The 9,954-nt window shown below is 37.8% G+C and overlaps 1 protein-coding gene across 1 annotated transcript in view; it reads left to right on the plus strand.

The window, feature by feature from the left end:
* FBN1 (fibrillin 1) overlaps window positions 1-9,954 on the plus strand; it is a 254,695-nt gene that overhangs the window by 147,114 nt on the left and 97,627 nt on the right. The window contains exons 15-19 of the mRNA XM_024115513.2: window positions 214-336; window positions 1,430-1,582; window positions 5,295-5,348; window positions 6,955-7,080; window positions 9,530-9,655. Coding sequence (XP_023971281.2) covers window positions 214-336; window positions 1,430-1,582; window positions 5,295-5,348; window positions 6,955-7,080; window positions 9,530-9,655 — 582 coding nt within the window. The remainder of the gene's footprint in view (window positions 1-213; window positions 337-1,429; window positions 1,583-5,294; window positions 5,349-6,954; window positions 7,081-9,529; window positions 9,656-9,954) is intronic.

Here is a 9,954-nt window from a genome sequence, read left to right on the forward strand (position 1 = left end):
TGAAATGCATCTCACTGAGCTTTTATTGTTGACGCTGCATATTCTTGTAAATCTTCCCCATTTTCAAGTCTTAGAACTGTAAATATGTTATGGCTTTAGATAAAGCCACTTTATTTATTTTCTCTTTTCTTTAACATCTTTACTGGAGTATAATTTCTTTACAATGTTGTGTGAAGTCGCTTTATTTTTAATAAGTGCTTTTCCCCACCACAGATATTAACGAGTGTGAAACACCTGGGATCTGCATGAACGGGCGTTGTGTCAACACTGACGGCTCCTACCGATGTGAATGCTTTCCTGGACTGGCCGTGGGTCTGGATGGGCGTGTGTGTGTTGGTAAGGTTAAAGCCGTAACTAGATGTACGATAGAGATCCACCCTCTGTCAATCAATAAAATCCGCCAATAATAAATGTACTTGACTGTAGCAGATGTGATACAATTAATATTTGTGGGGCAACAAACCAACAGGGTCAGTTCTTTTCTTGTATGACATGGATATTAGTTTAAGGGATAGAAAGATGAGCTGAGATAAATGAAAACCAAGGGTATCCCCACCTCTCCTTCTCCCTTGTCTTTCCTAATCACCTAGCTGTCCTCAGTTTTCTCCAACCCTCCTTTGTTGATAATGGTCTTTGAAATTGACCTGTATATGCCCATTATCTCATGGTGAACATTTCATTTTCATCTAGGGAATTAAATGTTCCAAGGGAGGTATAGAATGCAAAGGAGGATATGGATAAGTAAGAAACTTATATGATAATAGTTTTATATGGCTTTATAAGAAGTTTGAGATTTGTTGATAAATAGATACAAAGTTTTTCCAAATTATTTTTAAGAAAGGTAGTCGGTAGACCCTCTGAATTGGGAGAGGATTGGACATAGCTGGAAATCCCCTCCTGGTGGTAAAGATGATACTGCTTAGTTAGACCAATAGCTACAGATTTGTATAAATGAAACTTTTACAGATTAAACATCCTCCTTTTTGAAAGTACATCTAATTCAGATATTCAATAATTGCATGTTTATTTTGAGGTGGTCTGTATTTCTAATAAAGATCTTATTTATCATAAGGTGAGATTGAATGGTCATCCATCATTCATTCAACATTTATTAAGTGCCTTCTCTGTACACTCCTGGGGAAGAAAAAAATGAGTGAGGTATAATCCTAGCCCTTAAGGACCTCACAGTTGGGTAAACCATAATCGTCCCTAGAGAACCGAAAGAGTCTAGTAATTGGTTTCCAGTGCTTGGAAGCTGAATGCCGAATGATTTGTTTCGTTTTGTTTTCTATTGGGACCTAATACCAGAGGCATTCTCTGTGAGTTAGAACAGGGACAATGGCTAAATAAAACCAGCTTCAACTTTGACCTGGGGGGTTCCCATCTGTTTGAAGCGATAGTATGATGACAGATGCTTCTTCCTGTGTAGACACACACATGCGGAGCACATGCTACGGTGGATACAAGAGAGGCCAGTGTGTCAAACCCTTGTTTGGTGCTGTTACCAAATCTGAGTGCTGTTGTGCCAGCACCGAGTATGCTTTTGGGGAACCTTGCCAACCGTGTCCTTCACAGAATTCAGGTATGTGGTGTCATGGGGATGCCCTAGTACTCCCAGCCTTCCGCCACCATCTGCAGTCTTTGCATTTGTGGAAGTCACGGGGAAAGATTGCGTCTGCTGTCCAGGTGCATCATGTACCTTGCTGGGGTCTTGGCAGGGGCTGCTTAGCCTCTGCTCAGACGTTCCTCACAGGCCCATCACTTGGATTAGGCAGCACATTCATGCCTCCCATCTGAACTCCTCCACCTCAGTAATAGTCATGCTCTTTAGGGTATGTGCAACGTGCCTTGTTTTCTAAAGTAGCTTCACAGTGTTTACATTGTGTAGGAACTATTATAAAAGCAGAATTCTACAGAGTGTAAAAGTAAATAATTTTCAGATTACCTGAATGTTTCCAACTTTTTTCCAAAAGGCCATTTGTGAATTTTGTTCAAATCCTTCATGCTGGTTTAGGTGTGCTTTTCCTAAATGATTTTATTCAACTCTAGGGAAAAAGTGTTTTTCTCAATTTGAGTGACATGGCATAGCGGAAAGAAAACTGGTCAGTGAGTCAGAATTCTGCTCCCCAGCCACAGACAGACAAATTACTTAATTGGAGTTTCCGGTTTTTGTGGGTTTTTGTTTATTTAGGAATTTTTCTCACCTAATTTCAAAAGGATTTGAGATGACTTACATTAGTAAACAATTATAAAATAGAATAATATGGGAAAGGGATCTTCATTTTTTTCCTCTACAAAATGAACTGTCTTAGGTAATCCAGAAGATCCTCTCCAGTTGTAAATTATTTCTGTTTGTAAGGCAAAAATAGTTTATTGAAATGAAAGCAATAGACTGTCAACATTTGAATGTAATTTTAAGGTAGCTTGGCAGTTGACTTCTAATGTCCTAAAATAGAATAAGTCCTAATATTGAAAACATGTAGCTCTGATTGGTTGGTTTACATCTAAGATTCAGTTCATTTCTGGCCTAGATACTATCTATTAAAGACAAACTCACAATTTTTAAACATTTGCCATTTTGAAAATGATAATATTTGAAATCAGACAGAAATTAAAATGTATTATGAGAAGTTAGAGAAAGTTAAGTGGAAGACTTTAAAAGTCTTTAAAATGGGGTAATGCCAGTTAAAGAAAGAAAGCTTTATTCTGGATGACTGCTTCACCCAGTCATTTTATATATAATTACTAACAATTAAATACATGTTTGCAATAATACTTCAATTATATAGTATACAAATATAATTCTATCTAAAAAGATACTTCCATGCAACTTTACAGTTGTATATTATTAATATCATCCTTTTAAAGTAAAGTTTGTTACTTTAATTTTTCAAAGTACTTTCCATGCATACTTTGAATTTACAAGATAGATGGGTATCCTAAAAAGTGGTACAAGGATATAGGTGATTTGTCCATGTCTTGAATGAGTAGAAAAGCCAAAGCTTATAATCCAGGATCCTTGGTGCATATAGTTTTTTGTTTTTACATTTTCCTCTGGACCAATTACATCTCCAAAGAATTCTTATGCTACATAGGAAAATGAAATATAAAAGATGACCCAAAGAAACCAAATTTCTTTAAGCGGTAAAGCTTAAAGAGAGTTACCTTTGAAGCTCAGTTCCACTACCTTCTGTTTTATGTTTGAATCAATTTACACAAAAGTGGTCCAATGTGGAAATAGTTCCATCCCGTTTGTTTTCTCCACCTCTTTGGTAGATGAAAATGCCAAATCATGAAGGATTGAAATGTAGGATGTCCCTTATTTCAGGAGAGAGGAGGGATTTTAAAGGGGACTGGAAATATCCAGAAGGAATATCTTTAGTCAATTTAATGAGAAATTCTAACCACTTAACATCTAAAGCTCATCTTTGTGCTCTGGAAGTCAAATAAACTATATGTGTAGATACATCTCACTGGCTGCTGAGCATTTACTCCTTGTAGAAATCGGTCAGTTAAAGCCACAGAAGAGTAATGATTAGGAATTTTCTCTTCTGTCCTCATTCCACTTTCTCCATGGCACAACACTGAGTTAGCTCAGCAACACCTACCATTTATTAAGTGCTTGAGTTGTGCTGAGTACTTTACATGTTTTCTCAGTAAATCTACAGCACTACCATGTGAGTTGGGTATCATTTTTTACACTTTATATAAGAGGGAACTAGAAGAGGGAAAGGGCTTGCTCCCAAGACCCTCAGCAATAAGCATTGTCATCAGCATTCAAACCCATGCTGATCTGAATTCACTACAGAGTCTAGTACCAGATCCTGCCCAAATGGAAAAGAATAATGACAATAATTTGCTTCCATGTAGGCTAAGCATCAGCTAATTTAACACTAATTATAAAACTGCTTTCAGCAAAACTGGCATGATTTTGTTTTTCCTGTTTTATTACTAACACTATTTCACAAGTGCTTTAATTAATTGCTGATGTGAGAGAATAAAGAGGATGTATTTCTTTCTGCTGCCAGTCCCTGGCTTTCAAACACAATGGCAGCCACCTTCCCTTTTGTTCCCTTTTTGGCTCCTTTTAAGATGATTTTAAAATTAAGGGATTTCACCACTTTTCTCAAATTTATGTTTGGTAGAAGACAGAGGCTCTGAAGGAGTCGACCTTCATTTTTTAATCTGTATAACTCCTTTGCATCCCCTGTCATCAGGAATGCAATTTTCTAGAATGTGGAGGTATAGGAACTATTTGTTTCAGCACCAAGGTACAGGTGGCCTATGTAAAAAAGCACCATCCCTAATATTCACTTCTCCTGCCACCTAAGCACACATGATCTGCATTTGACCATGAGATTCTGTAGCTGCCAGAAACCATGGGCAACTAAGGGAAACTTAGTTTCTTTTCCTTGGATTAAGTGTGGTTCCTATTAGTTCTCCATTTCCATCGTTCACTCTTAGGTTTATCTAAATATTGTTGGAATTGTGTATAAAGCATTGCATCAATTTTAAGAAATAGAAATCTGATTCCATCACAAATTTGGGAACATATTCTATATACCTCCATTTCTTCAGTAAGATCCAGTTTTAACATTATGCAATACATTTCCTATGGATTTATATAATAGAATGAATCTGGCATCCTGATAAATATTAACTTTAAAAATACACGTAGGGCTTCCCTGGTGGTGCAGTGGTTGCGCGTCCACCTGCCGATGCAGGGGAACCGCCACAACAGAGGAAGGCCCGCATGCCACAAAAAAAAAAAAAAAAAAAAAAAAAAAAAAAAAAATACACGTAAATGCAAGTGTAGATACCATGTTATTCTTGTGAGGGGAGGCTAGAGAATTTGCAGAGAGAAATGAGAAAATGTTAAGAACTTGATTGTACTGAAAAAAAATAGCTCGAACTAAGAAAAGAATTTATTTCCAAGATGGTGGGAGAGAGTTTTATTAACAGTTAAGAAACCACATTTTAACAGGCACATTTCACTGTAAGTGTAAAGTGTTCCCTGGTGAAAAAAATCAAGCCATAGGAAAAACACCTTTTCCGAAAGTGCTTGCACAAGGAGTTGCTGGAACTCGCGTATCCTTATAAGTCGTTTTCCATGGTGATTGCGGAGCCTTTAAAATAGGAGCCTGGTGTGACTCCCCTAGGAGATGCCTCCTTTTCCGTTACCACTTTATTTCAGTTCCACTCACTTTGGAGGAAATGATGTGTGCAAAGCCAAGGGCAGGATCGACCTGTTCTGCAAACAAGGGAATCATTTACTATCTGTTAATTTATTGCAGCGGAATATCAGGCGCTCTGCAGCAGTGGGCCAGGAATGACGTCAGCAGGCAGTGGTAAGGACTTAGGACTTGTTTTGAAATTTACTAATAAGCACGTGCAGAGGCAGCACTGGGCCTTCCTGTGGGTTTCCACTTGGTCCCTTTACACCAGTCTGGTCCGACCCCCATCTCTGGCCATCACTGCGTGATCTACCTGGGACACTTAGAAGCCCCCAGTGACAGAACAGCTATGGCACAGCGGGTCCTGGGATTGCTGGGTGTGGGTGTGGCACTCATTACTGAAGGGTTGGGTGCTCTCCCAGGGTCACTGATGTGAACGAGATACAGTGACCGTGGTGGCTCGTTCATGAGAAGGGGCAGCCTGGCCCTCCTTTGGATCTACCACTATCAAGTACAATTCAGGGTTACGAGCTCAATTGAACCTATGCACATTTTGAACACTTTCTTAATGGTCAAGTGCTCAGTCATTCTCAGGTGGCAGTAGGGAGCCATCTTGTGTTTTCTAGCAGGTGGTAATAGCAATTAACCGAGTTGGAAGAAAATGAAATGTTTAAGTGTAGAAGTTAGAAGTAGAGACATACTGGTGCCATAAAAGAAATTAAAGGGGAGAATTGGAACAAGTGTAAAAATAGGTGACAAGAAAGAGGAAGGGATTACTTTATTAATAAAAAACTAAATGATTTGATTCAAGAGAGTTCTGGGAAAAAATTGACTGACTGAATTGATTGTCAGTTCATTCTCTTGATTGATTTCATTATTATGTGTGGATAAAGAAAGGGCAAGGTGGGTATTTGGAGGAGAAAAGAGGAGAAGTAAGGAAATGTATAGTGAATAAGGAGTTAGTGGGGAATAAATAAGTTGTGATAGGGACCTGGATAAGGAAAAAAAAAAAAGGTCAACCTTGATTTATAGAAGAGTCGGGCAACAAGATTTGAGACTAGCCACTCACTGACTGTCACTTGGCATCACCCTTGACTATTAGAGCTCTCCTCAGGCTGTGAGCAAACTGAAGAGGAGGACCCAGCCTCATCTGGACAGAGTAGCAGAGGCTTTTCCAGAGCAGGTGGTGGTTGAGCAAGCTTTGGACCAATGTGTAGGTTTGCTCCAGACATTCCCCACACAGAGTGAAGAGGGCATTATGTGTTTATGGCAGGGTAAGAGATTTAAAATGAATAAAGAGTTCATATTTTAATTTAATCTTGAGAATACTGTCAAACCTACAAAAGCCTGAACCATGAGAATGACACAGTCACCTTGTTTTTAGGCCGTTAAGTCTGGTGGCAGTGTAGAATGTAAATTGAAGAAAGACAAGGCTGATGGCAGGGAGACCAGTTGTAGGAACCTGGGCTCTGTATTTGATCAACCTTTCCACCTTGATGTTTGGACAAGAAGAAGTCCAGGAGTTCTCCTCTTGATTAAGGATTGGTAGGTAATCTTGTAGTTCTAGCTCACATGCCAAGTTCCTCTCAGGGACTGGTGGAAGGAAGACTTGAGTCAGAATATCTTGTAGTGAGAAAAAGGGATCAACTTTCTCATCAAGGAGAAACTTTATTTTCATGAGGTCCTAAGGTCTTTACAGTTATTGTAATGTTATTTTTTGATAGTTCATTTGATGTTTACTTTAGAATGTTAATGATTTTGAACTTTTTTTGTGGTGTAGATATAAATGAATGTGCATTAGATCCTGATATTTGCCCAAATGGAATTTGTGAAAATCTCCGTGGGACCTACAAATGTATTTGCAATTCAGGATATGAAGTGGATTCATCTGGGAAAAATTGTGTTGGTAAGACGTTTCACCTGTTTTCTAAGACATTTCATGCATCATGCATTCTTTTGTTGCTTGAGGGAAACTGCTCTTGAGTAGCTTAAAGGACTGGACAAATGGATGCTCTACACTTTGGGTGTCAGCATAGCTGAATCCTGACAATTTATATCTTTTGTTTAACTATGTAAAGGATGGAACATGGCAACTGTCCCTCTCATACAGCGTGCAGTTCTCTAATTGCGCAGGTTGAAGCTGAGTGCTGCCCCTACTAGATGCCTTTGTTATTAGGGCTCTGCTAATTGTCATTATGCGCAAAGTAGATATAGCAGTTATTTTCAAAACAGCAGAAATCTTACTTTGAGCATTTTCACCTGCTTTCCTTCTGACTATGTGGCATTTGTACTCACATAAAAAGAACTCACAGTACATCAAAGTATCTTCTCTACCCCCCATTTAAATCAGCTTTCACCTGAGTTTCAGGATAAGCAAGTACCTAAAAAAATGGAGGATAGAAGCAGGTCATGGGGAGCCCACAGGCTTATCACAAAACCCTCTTCTTTCGACTGCAGGTTTCTTTTTCCCTCCCTAACTTTTATTGCTGGCCTAAACCTGGCCCTTCCTTCCTTATGGTCTACAGTTGAATTTTGAGAAATGATTTCTTTCTCTCTCACACCCTTAATTTTAGGGCCCCTTTTTTGGGGGTACAGTTGTGATATGAGCATACATGGTACTTTCAAACTAGACTCAACTCAAAAAAAAGTTTTACTATTTCATTTTCCTGTAGGAGCCTCTCTACATTGGCAGACATGAAAAATCATTATTTATTTGGGCAGGCCAGAAAGGCACAGAGATGTTTTAGCTTCATCCAAAAATCACGCAAAAGGGAGAGTTTGGGAGGCAGAAGGGATTCTTCTTTCAGTGCTTTAGTGTCTACTCCAAAGTTGGACCCATTATCATCAGGTCAGAAGTATGTTCATATTTCAGATTATGTTCAGAGGTGTGAAGCTAGGAATCAAAAATCCGCTCCAGCCACTTCCCACAGAGTTCCAGGGACTGGCTATTTTATATCTTAATATAAAATCTTATATTAAGATTTTTATATCTTATATCTTTATATCTTAATATCTTTTATATCTTTTTATCTTAATCTTCAATTCCTCAAATTAAAGTTCCAGATTCTTCTGACATCATCAAAGTTTAAGAATTGCAATATTGACCTTTTTGGGAAGTATTAGCATTCCTTATATGATTTTGACAGAATTCTCAGCATGCTATTTGCTCAGACAATACATAACTTTATACTTGATTTTCCCATATTTTAAGAACTCTGTAAACACAGCCCTCCATATCTGCAAGTTTTGCGTTCATGTATCTAACCAACCTCAGATTGAAAATATTTGAAAAACAATTCCAGAAAGTTCCCAAAAGCAAAACTTGAATTTGCCATATACCAGCAACTATTTACATAGCATTTACATTGTGTTAGGTATTATAAGTAATCTAGAGATGATTTAAAGTATATGGGAGGATGTGCATAGGTTATATGCCAGTACTATGCCATTTTACATATGGGGCTTGAGCATCCACAGATTTTGGTAACCTGGTGCAGAGGGTGTCCTGGAACCAATCCCCTGCAGAGACCAAGGAACAACTGTTAGTTGCTGATTTAAGTATATTTACTGCTGTGAACCCATGCAGCTCTCCAGTGCTGAATCTGTGTATCCTTTATGTAAGGGCTACTAGCTTGTCAAATGGTAATCTAAGCAGAATCTCTCAATGTATAAAACATCTCTTGTGAATATGTAGTCTATTTTGTGGGCTGAGTGACGTACTTTAGCTCAAAGAGGTATAACGAACTGTTTAATTTCCTAAATTATCTAAGTAATACATATCAAAAGTTTGGCTTTGCATCAGACTTGCCTATTATTCAGCTGAAAACAAGGAATTTTCCTCAGCTCTCTGAATCTCGAGTCTAAATTCCTCATGACAGTTATAAACTCTACAGATTGCTTCATACTTTATAAACGTAACTGGAGACCACTTACATTATTCTAAAGAAGAGACACCCATCCTGGAACTAATACTTATCAAAAATGGACCATACTCTCTAAATATTTATTTAGTTCCTTAAAACAATAGGATTAGTCCTTTTAATTCTGGCACAGTGAAACAATTATATAAATATTAATGATTTCCAGCAAATCTAGGTTTTCTTCCTGCTAAAGAAAGAAGAGAATTAAATAGTGTCTGCTGACTTTAGACTTTGTAGATACCTAGTATAGATAATCAGCTCAAGCCCCTATTTTCCTAAAATAGGTAATTTCAGCAAAGATCAATGGTAGAGGAGTTTTACCTCTTTCCTTGAATTAATCATATCATATGACCTTAAAAACTTAGCCTAAAAATGCAAAGAAATTGCATGCAAAGGATGGGATCCTTTAAAAGTTTATGTTTTTTGGTTTTCCAGATATTAATGAATGTGTATTGAATAGTCTACTCTGTGACAACGGACAGTGTAGAAATACTCCTGGAAGTTTTGTCTGTACCTGCCCCAAGGGATTTATATACAAACCTGACCTAAAAACTTGTGAAGGTAAGATGTATTTTTGTTCTTATACCATGTACTTTGCTGCCTTTTGGAATGCCACTGGAAAACCACGAAGGTACATTAGAGTCACTTCTATTTTAGACAGCTGTGTCACTTCGTTGAGATTCTGTGATCCTAAATGACACTCCTATGCACTTTGTAAGCTACTGATGGTACTCACCTGCAATTGGTATTTTATTTGCCATTTATTTTGCATTCAAATGCCATTTAAAAGTATTCACTTTGTATTTGCCTACAACTGGCTTTTTTTTTTTTTTTTTTTTTTTTTTTTTTTTTTTTTGCCG

This window comes from Physeter macrocephalus, chromosome 11, assembly GCF_002837175.3.
Source record: "Physeter macrocephalus isolate SW-GA chromosome 11, ASM283717v5, whole genome shotgun sequence".
In the NCBI taxonomy this organism is placed as follows: domain Eukaryota; kingdom Metazoa; phylum Chordata; class Mammalia; order Artiodactyla; family Physeteridae; genus Physeter; species Physeter macrocephalus.